The following is an 18,316-nucleotide window of genomic DNA, read 5'->3' as shown; positions in this document are numbered from 1 at the left end:
TATTTGTTTTTTTGAACAAATGTTTTTATAGGGCAAACTCTTCGACTGCAAGTATGTCTTGCTTTAAGGTTGTCAGATAAAATGTAAAATACCACAGATAAATAAAAACTTCCCAAAGTTTTTGTGTAGTATTAGGGTATTCGTTTTTTAAATTTTATTTGGAAAAAATGGAGAAGTTGCACCAGTAGTACAATTATCTCTTGTATTGGGATTCACCAGTTGTTAACATTTTGCCACATTTTTGCCAATCTTTCTATTGATATTTATTATTATTACTATTATTGATATTATTATTGCTGAGCAATTAGAGAATAAGTTTTAGATTTATTTACCCTCAAATACTTGGGAATGTTTCTCCTGAGATCAAGGAAATTCTCTTACTTAACCAAAGAACAATGTTAAAAATCAGGCCATTTAACATTAATACTGTTATCCAATACAGTCCACGTTCAAATTCACAAGCTGTCTTGTGTAGCAGTGATGTCCTTTATAGCAGTTTGGTTTCTGCTCCAGGATCCAATCCAGGATCACACACTCAGTTCCTCAGCCTTTCTTTGTCTTTCAGCACATTGACATTTTTGAAGAGTATAGGTCAGTTGTTTTGTAGATTGTCCCTCAGTTTTTGGTTTGTCTGATTGTTTCCTCATGACTAGTTTCAGGTTATGCATTTTTGGCAGGAATAATACATAAGTGATGTTGTGTCCTCAGTGCATCACATCAGGAGGCACATGATGTCAGTTTATCCCATTATTGGTGATGTTAACTTTGATCACTTGGTGTTCGCCAGATTTCTCCACTGTGAAGGTACCTTTTTTTCCCTTTGTAATTCATAAGTAATTTGTTCAGATATGTTTTGAGACTGTATAAATATCCTGTTCCCCAAGAAACTTTTATGTGATGGTTTTAGCATCCATTGATGAGTCTTGCATGAATCATTATTACTGTGGTGGTTACAAAACAGTCGCTCTCTATTTCTACTATTCCTTCTATAATTCCTTTCTCTTAAATGGAATTATATGAGCAGATAGCTAGTATCTCATAAAGCAAGGTGATTGTGTTCTTCATGCAATCAGTAGTTTTTTGGTAAGTGCCTACTGTGCACAACTTTCTCAGAAAATACAGTGGATGCAAAGAGATATGATCCTATCCCTTCCTAGGTTTGTTTTTACTCTGATGTGAGAGATCGTGCACACATTTAGATAACAGTGTGAGGCATTATATAATTTTAGGTAACAGCGTGAGGCATTATATAATTAAGTGGCAAATGAGTTGTATAGGCAATAAATGGTTTAGGAATTCAAATGGGGAAGAGGCTATAAGGTTTCATGGGAAGGGATCAAATTGAACTGAGCCGTGAAAAATTTGGGATATAAGTGAACAATTTGGAAGGTATACCAGGATGGCATATGTCACGTGATTATACAGAAATGAACTGGGTACACTTAGGAGGTAAGTAGAGTTTGGTTGAGGTGTATGTAATAATTTACGGGGATTAGTGGATTATGGTTTGCAAAGATAGTTTGGGAACAGATTGGAGAAAAACTTGAATGCCAGGCTAAGGAATTGGAACTTTGTACAGTGGAGGTTTATTGGAGGTTTTTAAGTGAATGATGTGACAGAATATTTTAAGAAGATTAAGATGAGAATGATATAAATGTAGAATTGGGAGGATGTTTGCTAGAAACAGGAGAGGACCTATAAACATGTGAGTAAGGTGATAGGCTAGAAATGAATGGATAATGTCAGAAATTCTGAAGTAAGACTAGATAGAATTTGGTTATTGGGAGAATTATGGTGCCACCAATAGAAATATTGTGAAGTTATAGTGGAAAACTGATTTGGAATGAGTAGAAGAGATGAAAAATTTTGTTGTAGATTATATTGGAAATTTTTATTGGAATCATTTTACATGTGAGAAAAATTGAGTGTGAGATCGTAATAAGATGCTCAAGTTGAAATATCATGTTTGGAAATACACAAGTTAGAGCTTGGGCAGGAACTCAAAACTGGAGATCAGAATTTGACATTTGCTAGCATATATTGAGGAATAAGCCTTGGAGTTCAGAGAATGAACATCTCAGAGCTACGGGATGAATCTTCAAAAGCAAACTATGGTAAGTAGGTGCAGGAAATGAAGAAGACTGATTTAAGAAGCTTTGACATCAAAAGAAAGGAGGACAGTAGAGTGGAAGAGTTTTGCTTAAAGCTATTAAGGGGAGAAGATGGGAGCAACTGAGTTCTTGGAAGTGGAGGGAGTGTGAAATCGAGAACAATGGAAAAGAAGTCAAGGTAGAAGAGGGGCAGTGTTCTCATTTGCCAGAGTTTCTGTAGGGAATGATAGTCATGATGACAACTAACTTCTAAGTAGCATTTACTATGTGCGAGGCCAGTTCTAGTGCTTTTATGTGTATTAACTTGGGTAATGGTCACAACCCAGCTAGTCAGATACTGCTGTTATCTCTATTTTACAAGTGAAGAAACTGAGGGACAGAGAATTGATTTATCCAGATGCATATAGCTAGTAAGTGGCCTAGCTGGAACAGTATTCACGCAGAGTGGCTTCAGGCTGAGTCCGTGACTTCACCGTAGGTCTGCCTCTGAGGTATAATGAATGGATCAAGATGCAATAAATATGCTGAAATGGAGGGTAAGTGAGGGCTTCGAGTAAGTTGACTCAGTGTTTGTAAAGCTATAGTCCTTTAAATTCTAGATCTTGGTTTATTTATAATTAAAATGAAGGAGTTGGCAGTAATATCTCTGAGATTCTTTAGTTCTAAAACTATTACGAATCTAAGAATTAAGCCACACATCTTCTGAAAATGAGATGAAGAGACTTGGAGTAGCTCTTGAGGGGAATATACTAAGGAATTGGCAGGTGAGGAAAAAAGCTCGGTAGGAGTTGGCCTGAATGTATGATTTGTCATTTTTTTTTTGAAGCAGTGACTTGCAGCTTGGGCACAGAAGCAGAAAAAACATCTGTAGTTATGTGCTATGGTCAAGAATTGGCTCATCCAAAAAGTGAGGAGAGGAGAGGAGGGGAGGCCGGAGTGTGAGGTCAGTGTTTAAGTGACTGATTTTTAGACTCTGAAACATGGTTAGGTAGAAATTGAAGTCATGTGAACAATAACTCTGTGGTAACTAAGAGCTTCAGCATGTTGTAAGTTGCTTAAAGTAGTCCCACATCTAAGGTTAGTTGTCATTTCCAAGTATAGGCAGTTCCCTAGAATATATTCCAGAGAATGTGTATTCACGTTGATTGTGCTAAAGAAATTAAAAATATATGTGCCAAATTCTTAATTTTATTTCTCTTACACAGGCATTAATGATACATCACCAGCATGTGAAAATGTTCTTTAATTTTTTTTTTCTTTCACAAACACTCATTTGACCAGCTTAAGCTAGTCAGTTTTTGACTAGGAAATGTGTCAATTTTAGCATATCTAATGATTGATCTCTTTACTTCAATTGAATTAAGTTTTTGAATCTCTGCTATTATCTATGCTTTCATTTTTGTATTTTCCATTTATCTTATTTCTTTCTTTCTTTCTTTTTTGTGAGGAAGATCAGCCCTGGGCTAACATCCCTGCCTATCTTCCTCTACTTTATATGGGACGCCGCCACAGCATGGCTTGCCAAGCAGTGCGTCCCGGTGCGTGCCTGGGATCCGAACTCGCGAACCGCAGGCTGCTGTAGCAGAGCATGCGCACTTAACCGCTACGCCACTGGGCCGACCCTATCTTATTTCATTTTTACTCTTATTTTATGAAAAAACTTTTAATAACCATGCAAATACAGTACTACTGTATGAAGGGGACACCATCAAAAGAAGTCTATTAACTGACAGGCGAGGCCATCATACACTAGCCCAAAATGTTTGTCCCTTGATCTAAAAAGTCTCAATTTGTTCTACCAAATGGGACTTAGGAATGTTACCCATACAGTGTGCGAAAGTGTAGTTTGCATGAAAATCAATATTGCCTGTCTCTACATTGTGGCTTCTGACCGGAAGGTGAAAGAATGGTTTAGGGTTCTGTAGTATCAAAGTAACTATCTTTAGTCTCATAGAATATATCCCTTTCTGTGGTTCTGAGAGCATTACCACATGTTCTGTTCATCATTTTTTTGTTCACTGTGCTTGTAGCAGTTAGCTGAACTGCCTAACTAATAATATATATTTTTTAAAGCAAAGTTATTTTCTACTCAAGTGAACCTTTTAGTGCTATGTTATAGATGGCCAGGACCTATCTTTTCCTGTTGAGGAATTCAAAGGAAATATAGTTTCTACATGGAATCAGGGCTGGTTTATTATAGTTTGTTGGTACTCTGATTTCAAGGTAACCATAGTGAATATTTTGAGGAACATTTTTGGTGAAGCAGAGTGGTACAAACTACCAGAAGGCAGATGAAGGGAGGACAGTTCTGTGGGATGAAGGTAGCCAATTATTAGCTTTGAAAATAAATTCACAAAGTTGAAGCAAGTGTAGGAAAGCTAAATGCTATTTCTCTCGCTTGGTAGTATATTCTTTCTGTCTCTAGAAGAATGTTTCCTTTGAGGAAACTGAGACCCAAAGGAATTCAGTGAATTTCTCAAGACCACAAAGCAAAATTTAGGGAATGACGTGGCCTTTGTGCCTCGCCGTTAAGAAAAATCTTATTTTGTTTTAGTAAATATGAAAACATTTCAGAATTCACAGGGATTTTTTTTTTTCTTTAACATTTTCTTCTAAATAAAATAACTTTAAATGCATGGTTATACTGGAGGACAAAAAGTTCTGCTACTTTCCAGTTTTAATGATTTTTAAATTATAGATCATTTTGTCAAAGCCTGAGAAGTATCCTTATAAGACTTATCATCACAGAAGTCAACATTCAAAAGTTTTTATTATTGCCAGGCTCTGACTTAGGTGTAAGAAATATATTGGTAAATAGAATGCATCTGATTCCTGCACTCATGGAATGAATAAACAAGTAAACAAAAGTTATAAGATATAATGAAGAAAACAGGATACAGTGATAGAGAAAAATGATGGGGGCAACTAGGTAGGCCAAGAAAGGGCTTTTTGAGGAAGTGGTGATGTTTAAGCTGGGACTTGAAGAATGAGAAAGGTGCTCATGAGAAAAGTGGGTTGAAGAGCATTCCAGGCAAAGGGAATGGCTATAGAACATTTTTTCTGTAACGTACCAGATAGTCAGCATTATCAGCTTTCTGAGCCATGTGCTTTCTGTCGCAGCTCCTTAACTCTCCTGTTGTAGCGCAAGAACAGCAATGGAGCCTGTGTAATGAATGGGCGTGGCCATATTCCAGTACAGCTTTATTTTTAAAAGACAGCATGCCATCCTTTGCCAAGTCCTAGACTAGAGAAACCGGAAAAAAAAAAAAAGCCTGTGGTGAGTGGGAAATTAAGAATTGGTAATGGGGAAAAATGGGATAAGATGAGGTTGGGGAGAGAAGCAGAAGCTGGATGGTGCCAGGCCTTGAAGCCGTGGTATAAGGGCTTGATAGCTCATTAGATGTACTTAGGAAGCCATTCAAGGATTTTAAGCAAGACAGTGACGTAATCTCATGTAGGTTTTTAAAATATTCCTCTGGTCGCTGTGCGGTGAATAAGTTAGAGGGCCCACTAGTTGGAGTGAGAGGGAATAGGAAGGAATAATCCAATGATTCAGGTGAGCGATAGTGGAGATTTACACCAGTATAGTGACAGTGGGGATGGAGAAAAGTTTTCAGATTCAAGATATGTTTTTGATGTGAAAATATTTTTACCTGCTGATTGATTGATTGTAGGGAATGAGGAAGAGGGAAGAATCCAAGATTACATCTAGGTTTTTGGCTCTTGGACAACTAGATGTTTTCATTTTTTGATAAAGATTTGGGGTAGAAATAGAAGCTCCATTTGGACACGTTAATTTTAAGATGCCAATGAAATAGGATATGCAAATCTAGTTCTCTTGAGAAGTTTGGAGTGGAAATGCAAATTTGGGAATTGTGATCATATAGATACTTAAAGCTCTGAAAGTAGATGAAATCACACAAAAAAGAAACAAGGGCTCCAGATTGAACCCTGAGAAATTTAAACATCCCAGGTAGGTTGAGGATTGCTTGGAGACTGAAAAATGGCCAGAGAGTTAGTGGTATGTATTTTAAGACTCAGCTCTAACCTTAAATTATAAAATAATTTAATTTCGACATTTGTTTGCAGAGTTGTGGTTTTCACAACCATTTTGTCTGTGTGTGTTCAATGTTAAAAGACAATCTTATATTCAAAAACAGTGATAATCAGTTCTGTCACTTGTGAGCAGGATTGGATAAAGGTGGAGCCATCTTTTTTATGGTTTTTTTTTCCCTTCAGCTATTGAAGTATAACTGACAAGTAAAATTGTAAGATATTCAAAGCGTTTTGTTTTTCTGGAGCAATCTCCTTTTAGAAGACTCCTATTTGGAATTCCACTTCACAGAAAGTCTGTAAACTCAATAAAGTAACCAAGGATTTGCCTTTCCTTCTTCTACCCCCCGTTGAGCACTCTGTTTAACAGTAAGAAGTGAACTTAGAAGTAGCTGCAGTGGAAAAAGTACTGGGTAGAAGGTAGAGAGAACTGGGCGTTAGGCCTAATTCTGCCACTAACAATCTTGAACAAATTACTAGTTTTCTGGACTTCATATTATTGATTTATAAAATGAGATTGGGATTGGTTTTGTTAGCCTGATTGAGCTTTAAAATTATATAACGATTATTGTGTCTTGATAATTTTGGGTTATTATAAGATTTAGGAAGATCATAGTTTTTGCCCTTTACCGTTATGCCTTAATATGTATTTAGCATAAAAACGTTGCCATTTTTAATTGTTTCTTCAAGTCAGGGGAGAAACTTTCTTTGCTTTTAATGTGGCAAGAACTTAATTATCCCAATTTTGTGATGCTTAACAGGTTTCTTAGATTTGCCTTATGCTTAATTTCCCCTTCTCTTTCAAATGATTGCTCTATAGTGATAATTGAATGATGTGGCAATCTCATAAATAAGCTTATAAAAGCTAATTCTTGTACTTTGAAAGTTTGTTTTCCTCTTAGAAAAACAGCTGAACAAAAAAGATGTTGACTTTTTAACTCTACTAGAAACAGCTTCTTATTGCTAAAAGAACATTTAATCCAGCGGTTTTCAAAGTCATTCTATCCATATATCGTGTTCTTCAAATAATCTCTTAGTACGATTGAATGGGAGGAAGGCAGAATAAGAGAAGCTTTGTCTGCTCACTTTTCGTTCCTTCAGAAAGCTGCTTATTGAGGACCTGTTATGTTCCAGGCATAGGTCTAATAAGCATTTTTGATATATCGAAGATCCCTGCCTTCTCAGAACTAATGTTTTGGACTTGCATACTTGAATCTGTGTCTTGTAATCCTGATCAATACTAAGCACTTTGTTTTACAGGTAGGGAAATCGAAGCCTTGAAAGGGGATGGTTTCAATTTTTAAGTGACTTTCTTGTTGAATTTTTTTGTAAACTGACAAGTCTTTTTGTACCATAACACCCTACTGATTATTTCTTGTATGTAGGGTCTCATTTGCTGACAATGTCTCTGTGTAAACTATTTTTTCAGTATATTGATTCTTCTTCCCATTTTCAGAGGGAGAATGAGAAGAGCCAGAGTTTTAAATATTATGTTTATTTGTAGGTAAATTAAGATGTTTATGTGAGGGTACTAATTGCAAGTGGAAATGAAGTTGGTAATTTTATCAAGCTCTGGACTATTTTCTAGGCCCGTTACTGAAGCAGACTTAGCTTTTATAATCAAGCTTTCTTAGTACTTTTCCTTCCTTTCTAGACAAATGTGAACGAATGTGGAGAGATTTTTTTTTAATGGTGTTTATGTACAAAATATGTTATAAATATAATGATTGCAGTGAAGTATGAAGGACTTTGATAGAAACACTTAATAAGATTTTCATTAGCAAAGACAGATTCACCTCAGAGGCCCACAGATATTGAGTCTCTCCTGTGTTGCATCCACCAAAAAATAATTAAGACACCATGCCTGGCAGCAAGAAGCTCCCAATTTTAGTGAGGTAATCAGATTTGAAGGGGAATTATTTTGCCTGAGGAATTCAGGGCAAGGTAGAAAGAGGAGGTCACTTTTTTTTTTGAGGAAGATTGGCCCTGAGCTAACATCTGTTGTCAGTCTTCTCCTTTTTTCCCTTTTTTCCCCCCTCCCCAAAGCCCCAGTAGATAGTTGTATGTCATAGTTGTACATCCTTCTAGTTGCTCTACGTGGGACGCTGCCTCAGCATGGCTTTGATGAGTGATGCCTAGGTCCACGACCAGGATCCGAACCGGCGAACCCCGGGAGTTCGTGAGCTTAACTGCTGTGCTACCCCAAGGAGGTCACTTTTGATGAGCCTTAAAGAATTATTAAAGATTCATCATGTGAATGAAGGCAAAACGATAGTCTCAGTAGGAAAAATGGCATGAGTGAAAAAGGCAGGTAGGTATGAGCGTGGTCAGGTAGATCAGTGTAGGTGGAATATAAAGGACTTCAAATGCATTTGTAGGAAACATGGTAAAGTTATAATTGAACTGGCTTTGAAAAATGTTGTAGGGGATTTGAGTTTTATTCTGCAGGTGGTGGGAACCATTGGTTTTTAATCTTCAAAAAGAGCCTGACTGAAATGGAGAAGATGGAGTAAAAGGTTTAGTAGGAGTGCCATTTTCAGTGCTTTATTGCTACTTATCTTTTGTTCTCTGGCCATCTTGTCTTTTTTTCTAATTTAAAGAAAAAAGTTGGAAGAACCTGAGAACCCATTACGTCGAATATTTGAGTTGCTTAGGGTGTTGACAAGAGTCAGAAAGAAGAGGAAGGCTAGGTGTACAGCTTAATGAATATAATTTGGAAAAGTGACTTGGCTATGAATAGGGTAATCCCCAAAGAGGAAGAGATTATTGGGGGCAGAGTGAGGAATAGGGGATTATTAGAGAGATAGCAACTGTGGGATATGAGGAGCACAGGAAATTGAGTAGCTTCTGCTTTGAAAGGATTAGAAAAGAAATGTTAGGGAGAGCCTAACATTTCTAACAAGTTGAAAGTGTTATTTAGCAGGTTCACCCATATTAAATGCCAGCTATTCCCACTTAAGTTGTTGAGTAGACTTTAAGCACTGTGAGGGCAAGTACCCCTTTTTATCTTTTGTTGTATTTTCTAGTGATGTTCTTTTAATATTATTGAATAAGTGAATGTACAAGCTAGGACCTGTTTCATTCATCTTTGTGTCTCCTGCTCCTTCATAGAGTAGACACTCAGTCATTGTCCACTGAAATGAACCTCTGAGAATAATGCCAGCAGTCAAATGGAAACTGTCGTGGTTTATATCCACCAACTGCCGAGATCTGTTTTGTCTTTTGTATGTGGGGTAATACTTCTACCTATCCAAGTTAATTACTGAATCTAACCACTATTTAAGCAGAGTGTATTTCACCGTTTAAAAGCACAGTGTCATTTTTGGGCTGTATACCTCTGATTTTTTGAGACTGGATTCTTGCAGTGTGCTGGGAAGCAGGTCGTGTGATCCTGTGGAACTATGCGGTTTTTTCCCATGGTAATCAAGAAAACAAAAGACTAATTGCCATCCTTGTATATGTTTTACTACTGATTCTTGCAGTGTCCCTGTTGTTCAGAGTTTAACTGTGGTACTAATGCTATAATGGCTTTCAGTGTGTATCTTATTGTCTTAACCATTGGGAATGGAGTAGTTTACAAATGATAGTTCATATTGTCCTTCTGTGGTATACTATTTTATTCTTTCTGTTTTCCTTCCCAACCGGTAGGTAAAAAGCTACCATTTTTGGTGGCACTAATACTCTATGGTACTCATAGAGAAATCCTGATTTTTTAAGGTGTTATTTAAAAAAAAGTTAAAAAGAATGTTTGAACTAAGAATGTATTTCTTAAAAACGATGCCAAATTTAGATGATTTTTTGTTTGCTTTACTATGTATCAAATTTTTTTTAATGTATGAAAATGTCCCCCTGCTTTGAATGTCATGACTTCTCTAGTGCTATTCATTGTATTCTACTTTGTATTGAGGTCAAGTGAATGCCAGTTTTAGGCTCCTCTTTTCTCCCTTCCTCCGTGGAGACTGTAAAGTGGCTGAATGCATTTTGTATCCCCCTTAGTGCCTAGCATCCTGCTTTGCCTCTTGGGGAGTAATCATTAAATATTTGAATTGTCAGTTTGGAAAGATTTTTATTTTCTTTTCGAACTTCATTTTGGGCACTTAAAGAGTAAGTGGGGACTATTGCTACTAGGAATGAGTTTGGTTTTGAAATGGTAAGTAGTGTGCTCTTTGTGAAATGCTTAAACTTATATTACTAACTATATATACGTTAGTAAAATTACTTAGAATCTTCTGACAGCAATCAAGAAAAGTTTTCCCTGCAGTGGTTATCTTATTTTATTAATGATACTGGTATGAGTCCTCTGATCAAGATTGCCACCTTTATGCTAAAAGTTAGTGAAAATAATGAGAACAATACTGTCAATCTAGAAAATATCGAGAGCAGTGAATTTTATATCGTTCAGAAATCTGTCATTAGTGAATTATTGGAAAGTTTAAAATATTAACAAAAGTTAACATTAATTCTCCTAACCTTAGTAGAAGCTTGCTTTGAAATATAGACATCTGAAGGTTGTTATGTGTTATGAGAGATAGCAACATCTAGTCACCAAACTTATATTGAATATACAGATAATAAGAGGTTTGACTGCATTACAGCCAGTTATGGAGAAATTTCTGTTCTTTAGAGAAAAGGAAAGCAAGAATCAAGTGAAAATTGAGAGTTTCACAAATACTGTATAAAATATGTGAAAATTTGTAAGTATGAGATTTATGTCACTTGTTTCTCAAAATTTAAGGCACTTATGAATTTTCTGGGAATCTGAGATAGGACCCCAGATTGTGAATTTCTGACAAGCTCCCAGAAGATGGTAATGATGATGATGATGATGATGATGATGCTCTGTGGACCACACTTTGAGTAGCAAGATTCAAATATATATAGGAATGATAATACAAATATGTAATACAAGTAATATTATAATAGTGGCAAACGCTTATATGGTATTTACTGTGGGCTAGGCACTGTTCTAAGCGTTTTGTGTGTATTCACTCATTTTATCCATACAGCAGTTTCTTGAAGTAGGTGCTGTTATTCTTCCTATTTTATGAAGACTGATAAGCAAAGAAATTAAGTTGCTCAAGGTTGCACATCTCCTAAGTGTTGGCCTGTGACTTGAATCAGGCAGACAGGCTTCTCAGCGCCCATGCTCCTGTGCTGCCCCTATTCACTATGTATGACTGTTAGACAAAGATAGCAAAGCGTTGCACTGTTTTTCTAATCTTTTAAATCAGGAAATCTCAGGGTGAGGGGAGGAACTGTGGAGCTTTTTTCAAACTGTTTGTGTCAGATTAGGAGAGATGTCCTTTATGTTCCACGGCTTGGCTCCCATTCACTTCTGTAGTAAGCCGCTTTTATCCATAGGTTTATGTCATCACTCTGGCGTGATGAAGTGAAAAATTTCTTGAGATCTTCAAGTATAGTCCTTTAATGGCATTCCTTGGAAAAATAGGATTTACATAGCTAATAAAATTTGTAAAGCAACAAAGCCACAGATCACATATGCAGGACTTTGAAAAAATTCAAATGTTATAAGTGGGAACTTAAATGTTATTTTTCATCATGGTAAATGTTGCATATTTATGTAAATATTCTGGTTTCATCAGATGAAACAAGCAATATGTTTTAGAATTTAGAGCCAGAAAGGTACTTAGCAGACATCCAGTGGCTCTCGGTTATTTTAAAACAGTAGAAAACCCCACTTTTAGGATCATACAAAACCGGTATAAACCAGATTTAATCAGGGGAAATGGAGCCTGCCCTGCAGTGGTACTAAGGTATCTTAGCGGAGCGTGGTGTGAATGCCATTGATCTAATCAACCCCAGTAATATTGCGGGTAACGGGCGCTACAGACCAGTTAGGTAAAGTAACTTGGTCAAAGTCCTAGTTAGTAACTGCCCTGGGCAGTTGTCTGCAAATACTAATTTGATTGTTTTAACTCCTGGATGCGTGTTAAAATACTACAGATTTCTAGGAGGTCACACCTCTTAAAATTATAGTATCTCTATGATACTTTTTAATGTTCTTCGTATAATTGGCATGTGCTCCATGTTATTCATGCCCCATTTTGTGTTTTTAATACATGATGTGTATTTCAGTGCAAAATAATTTTAAATACAAATTTCTGTACTTCAGAGATTTGTCTATATTTGAATTAAATATTGTCCTGAGTTTTGAGACTTTTTAAGAAGGAATTCCTTAATTTTCAGTAGTCCATATCATCATTAGTTATATAGCTCAGTTGTAGTTTCAGTGACCTTTAGAACTAAAATCTTGATAATTAGTTTTAGCTGATGAATTTTTTTGTGTTACCTGGGCATTTAATTAGGATTGGCTGCCTGGGATTTTGCCCTAGGCATGGAAATTTGGAGGGTGAAAAAATTTTAATGATTAAAAGTAATTGTGTGTGTGTGTGAGTGTTAGAGGGTGAGGTGTACTGTGCAGATTATTAATGTCATTCCATTCTCCAGCCAACCAAGAGCTGCTGACCCAGGGTCAGCCTCCTTGTCACCAATGAAGATTCTTGGATGTGAAAACTCAAGGGCAAAGACTAAGAGTTTGTAGCTTCCAGTCATGCTCGTGCCTGCTGGCCTCTCCTGTCATCCTCTTTTCCATCGTCTTCCTCTTCCCTTTGCCAGTAATTTGATTGATTTGCAGATGTGTTTCTTATAACTTGGACATTAATTTATCAGTGAACAGATTTTATTATAATATTGAAAAATAAAATTTTCCTTTAGACCTAGTAATTCCACTTTAATCTTTGCTGAGGATATAAGGAAAAGGACAAGAAAAGCTATATTCACAGAAATGAAGAATGGAGTATGCCAATTTGAGTTATTACAGTCGTTCATAAAGTTAATACACTCAAAATAATTAACAATTCTTTCATTGTTTGGTATTCAGGTTGCTTTTATGAATAAATATTGTGGCATCATAGCTTATGTTTGTGATATAATAATAAACAGGACCCAACTTGAGAATCATAATTGCTGCAAGTTAAAAAAAGTCAATATACAATAAAATTAGCCTTCTATTTTCGTGTACAGTTCTATGAATTTTAGCCTATGTATAGATTTCATTTAACCACTATCACAATCAGTATAGGATATTCCTTCACCCCAGAAAAGTCCATCTGTTTTCCCTTTATAGTCACACTCTCCTCTCACCCTTAACACCTGGCAGCCACTGATCTGTTCTCTGTCACTATAGTTTTGTTTTCTCAAGAATGTCACATACTAAATGGAATCATAAAGCTTGTAACCTCTTGGGGCTAACGTCTCTCATTCAGTGTAATTATTTAGAGATTGATCCCAGCTGTTGATACGTTATCACTAGTTTGTTCCTTTTTATTGCCAAGTGATATTCTGTTGTATGAATATACCACAGTTTGCTTTTCGATTTACCTTTTTACTTCTTGAAAGACACATGAGTTGTATAGTTTCTTGTGGTTATGAATAGAGCTGCTGTGACCATTTGTGTGCAGGTTTTTGTGTGAATATAAGTTTTCGTTTCTCTAGGATAAATACCTAGGAGTGGGATTGCTGGGTCATATGGTAAGTGTTTATTTAACTTCATAAGATACTGCCAAGCTGTTTTGCTGTGGGGCTGTGCCATTTTACGTTCCCACTAGCGATATATGAGAGTTCTAATTGCTCTGAATCCTAATCAGCATTTGGTATTGTCAGTATATTTTATTTTAGCCATTCTAATGGGTATGTAGTGGTATCTCATTATGGTTTTAATTGGCATTTCCTTAATGGCTAATGCTGTTGAACATCTTTTCATGTTCACAATTGCCTTTGTATATTCTCTGTGGTGAAGTGTCTGTTCAAGTCTTTTGCCCATTTTTAAATTGAGCTGTTTGCTTTCTTTACTGAGTTGTAAGTTTTTTTTTTATGTGTTCTGCATAAAAGTCATTTGATATTGTCTGCCAGTCTGTAGCTTGTCTTTTTATTGTTTTAACAGTGTCTCCAGAATGCTTGGGCTCCAAAATCTTTTTTTTTTTTTTTTTAAATGGACTTTATTTTTTAGAACCGTTTTAGATTCACAGCAAAATTGAGCAGAAGGTACAGAGGTTTCCCATATACCCCCTGCCTCTACCTGCCCCACTGTCAGCATTCCACACCCAAGTGGTACATTCATTACAGTAGTGAACCTGCGCTGATGTATCATTATCACCCAAAGCCCATAGTTGACATTAGGGGTCGCTCTTGATGGTGTACATTTTATGGGTTTTGACAAATGTGTAATGACATGTATCCACCATTATATTACCATGCAGAATAGTTTCATGCCCTAAAAATCCTCTGTGCTCTGCCTATTCATCTCTTCCTCTACCCTAACCTCTGGCAACCATTGATCTTTTTACAGTCCCCTTAGTTTTCCCTTTTCCGGAATGTCATATAATTGGAAACCTGTGATATGTAGCCTTTTCATATTGTCTTCTTTCACTTGGTGATATGCGCTTAAGGGTTCCTCGGTGTCTTTTCATGGCTTGATAGCTCATTTCCTTTTAGTGCTAAGTAATGTTCCATTGTCTGGATGTACCACAGTTGTCTATTCACCTACTGAAGGACATTTTGGTTGCTTCCAAGTTTTGGCAATTATGAATAAAGCTGCTCTAAACATTTGTGTGTGGGGTTTTGTGTGGATGTAAGTTGTCAACCCCTTTGGTGTTACACCAAAGAGCGTAATTGCTGGATCATATGGTAAGAGTATGTCTGGTTTTGTAAGAAACTGCCAAACTGTCTTCCAAAGTGGCCTTATCATTTTGGGCATTCTAATCAGCAGTGAATGAGAGTGCCTGTAGCTCTGCATGCTCACCGGCATTTGATGTTGTCAGTGTTTTGGATTTTGGCCATCCTAGTAGATATGTGTGGTATCGTGTTGTTTTAATTTGCAGTTCCTTGATGATCAGATGTTCAACATCTTTTCATATGCTTATTTGCCATCTGGATATCTTTTTGATGAGGTGTCCAGGTCTTTTGCCAGTTTTTCTAATTGGTTTGTTTGTTTTCTTATTGTTGAGTTTTATGAATTCTTTGTATATTTTGGCTAACAGTCCTTTATCAGATATGTCTTTTGCAAATGTTTCCTCCCAGTCTATGTCTTGTCTTCTCATTCTCTTGATCGAAATCCATTGCTCTTCAAATGATTCTGATTCTCCGCCAGGTTTGTGATCTCCTGTTCTAAACTACTGTCTCTCTTATTTTATCCTTTGCAAGGCTAAGTGCCATGCATAGCCGTCAGTTTGCAGCTACTCATTTTAGCATTTTTGTTACAGCTGGTCCCATTCTACTCTCAACTTCCATGGCTTTGTTACTTATTTTTCCTTTTCTCACCCTTCAAATACAACTCTTCATCTGGATAACCATCATGTAGGTTTTCTTAAGTAGTGATGCTGGTTGCACTTGATCTGCAGGCCCCTTTGGTTCTGGTACTAGCCTTACAGCAGGATTCCTTCCCATTTACTCTTGCTCGTGCAAAAACTAATGGTGGTTGTATTAGGGTGTGAGATTATCAATGTTACCCACACTCGCACTGTCCCCACTTTCTATCTTTTTCAAATTTTCTGTATTATGTTAATAATTTGTAAAATAAGAGTTAACTCTTTTTTACCTCACTTAATGTGTATTTTGGTTTATATGCCAACTTAACGTTTTTCTAAACGCCTGTTTTAATCTTCATAAAGATTGAATTTTCATCTCATTCCTACCATTTTATTGTGTGTATTTGAACAAATATCCATTCACTTTTTGTAAATCAGAGTAGAAAGATATTTTTCTGGGGCAGTATTAGAGGAAGAATTTTTTGCTCATCAAGTGATATGAGTAATTAAGAGGAGGTTGCAGCAAGTGTATCTAAGGCATTTATTTTATGTCTTTTAGTCGTATGTCTGTGTTTGTATATGTAATCATTTGAAAATAAGTATAACAAAATTAACTCTTAATAGCAGCAATTTTCTGCTAAGTGAAATTCCCTGTTATTGATTTGTCAGGATAATTTTTTTGAAGTCTGATGCAAATAAAGCAATTTTATCATTTATGACACATTGTGCTAATTGATTGCATTTTCATTGTGTTGGAAGGCAGATATAAGTATAAATATTACATAAATACTTGATATATTTTATTTTAAAGTGTATAAATCAGTGATTTTAGAAAATATTTTATAACTTTTTTTTTTACTTAATTGGTCAGTTTTTCATACATCCAACAGATATACCAACCACATTTTTGTGTTCCAAAATCAGGGTGACTTTAATAGAGTTAACACATAACTTGATTTTATAACAAAGGGGTATACAGAGGTTCACTTAAGTCCTTAAGAATAATTAATTGCTAAATATTCTGATGTTTGGAATATATAATTTTACTTTTGTTATGTATTATAGTTTCTCTAGTATTGTCATGATTTTAATTTAATCGCTACTCAAAATTTAGTGATTCAGTGAAAGAATATGCAGCTTGGTGAGGAAGTTCGTAAATGGGCACATTTTCAACTTACTGTGTTTATTTTTAGTGTTAGCTACCTTGGGAGTATTTGCATCTGACGAGTGGTAGACTTAATGAGTTGCAGTAAATGATATGTTATGCACTTTGCATAAAAGTATTTGTTTAACACAGTATTGTCAACTAACAGATGTGGATGTTTATCACTTTTGATGTAGTTAGCAAATTTATGGAGTAATTTCTGGGTGATATATTTTGAAGTCAAGTAGCTTAGTCTTGTAGACAAAAGATTAAATATATAATAAAATTCTAAATTATGTGATACAGGCTAGCAGTTTCATACTATATGTTTAGGAGAATGGATGTATTGTCTCATCACTAAAATCTGCTAATGACTTCTTTTCCTCTAATATGTAAGAAAACATAAGTTAGATACAGTTTTCTCAATATAAACTTTTTCTCCCATATTGTGGGAATAGTGTGTTATGTGTATTTTCTTTCAGTCTTTGGCACTTCCAACCACTTGTTTGTACTAATTCTAATATGCAATGACATTTTATTTACATATGTTTATAATTTAGGTTTATAGATATCTATGTAACTCAACCCACATATTAAATAATTTGTTCTTCAGAAAACACCATGACTTCCCATGCTCCCCAACCTGAAAAAGTTTAACCACTACTGCAGATTATCTATAGTAAAGGATGTTTAGAGATAGAAGGTGTCTGTTTAGGCTGGAGTTATTGCAAGTTGAGCTAGACCGTGGAGGATTGGTTGGATTTGAGTAACTGAAGAGATTGGCAGTATAATCTCGAAGTGTTGTGGGAACTTGGAGGATAACACACATATACTTCATGAGAAAGTGAGAACCAGAGTCTAGATTCTGTTTCCTAGTCAAATAATCTTTCCATTGGAGTGATAGTATAGCAGGAAGAAGTAGTAGTCAGTAACCTCTTGTGAGAGAAGATGGCAATATGCTTGTGGACTATGGAAAGGAATTCTTGAAGTCTGAGTAGTCTTATCAGGATTGCATTAGGATGGCATTTCAGATTTAACGCAACTTTATGTGCAAAGGCAGTTATCCTGAAAGAATTTACCATGTTGGAGCTGGATGATGGTATTGGAGGGTCGAGGTGAAATAAATGGTACTATATATGCCAGGTACTGTTCTAGGTGTGGGAGGTACACATAGAAGAGATGGAATTTCTACTGCCGTGGAGCTTACATTTTAGTGGGTGAAACAATAAAACAGATAGATACGTAATGTAGTAGTTAGAAAGTGATGAGTATCGTGAGGAAAAATAAAGTGTAGGGTAAAGGAGTAGAGATACAGATTGTTGTTTGAAATAGGGTGGTCAGGGAAGACCTCTTTGTGGAGGTGAAACTTGAGCAGAAAAAAGTGAAGGAGTGAGCTGTGTGGATCAAGGCAGAAGAAATGGCGGAGCACATTTGCTGTATGCAGCTCCATTGAGCTGGAGGCTTACTAAGTTACAGTTTATGCTCATTGAGTGTTTACTGAGTGCCAGCCACTGTTCTAAGTGTGTTACTAGTGTTAATGCAATCCTTAGAACAGTCCTACAAAATAGGTACTATTTCACATATGAGGAAACTGAGGCACAGAGATTAAGTGATTACCCAAGGTCACACAGCTAGCCCAGGAGCTGGAATTCGAGCCCAGTTAGTGTTCTCAACCATTCTTC

General features: G+C 36.2%; 1 protein-coding gene across 4 annotated transcripts in view; it reads left to right on the top strand.

The window, feature by feature from the left end:
- CUL3 (cullin 3) overlaps positions 1 to 18,316 on the top strand; it is a 98,383-nt gene that overhangs the window by 23,531 nt on the left and 56,536 nt on the right. Inside the window, exon 1 of one of the 4 annotated variants that reach the window (XM_058533106.1) lies at positions 742 to 804. The exons of the other annotated variants lie outside the window; for them this stretch is intronic. Within the exon in view, the coding sequence (XP_058389089.1) occupies positions 757 to 804 (48 nt within the window). The 5' untranslated portion in view covers positions 742 to 756. Of the gene's footprint in view, positions 1 to 741; positions 805 to 18,316 lie in introns of those variants that run through there. 4 annotated transcript variants of the gene reach the window in all.

This window comes from Diceros bicornis, chromosome 37 (assembly GCF_020826845.1).
Source record: "Diceros bicornis minor isolate mBicDic1 chromosome 37, mDicBic1.mat.cur, whole genome shotgun sequence".
Taxonomy (NCBI): Eukaryota; Metazoa; Chordata; class Mammalia; order Perissodactyla; family Rhinocerotidae; genus Diceros; species Diceros bicornis.
Note: the sequence above shows the minus strand (reverse complement) of the source record. Positions and strands in the feature narration are given on the sequence as shown.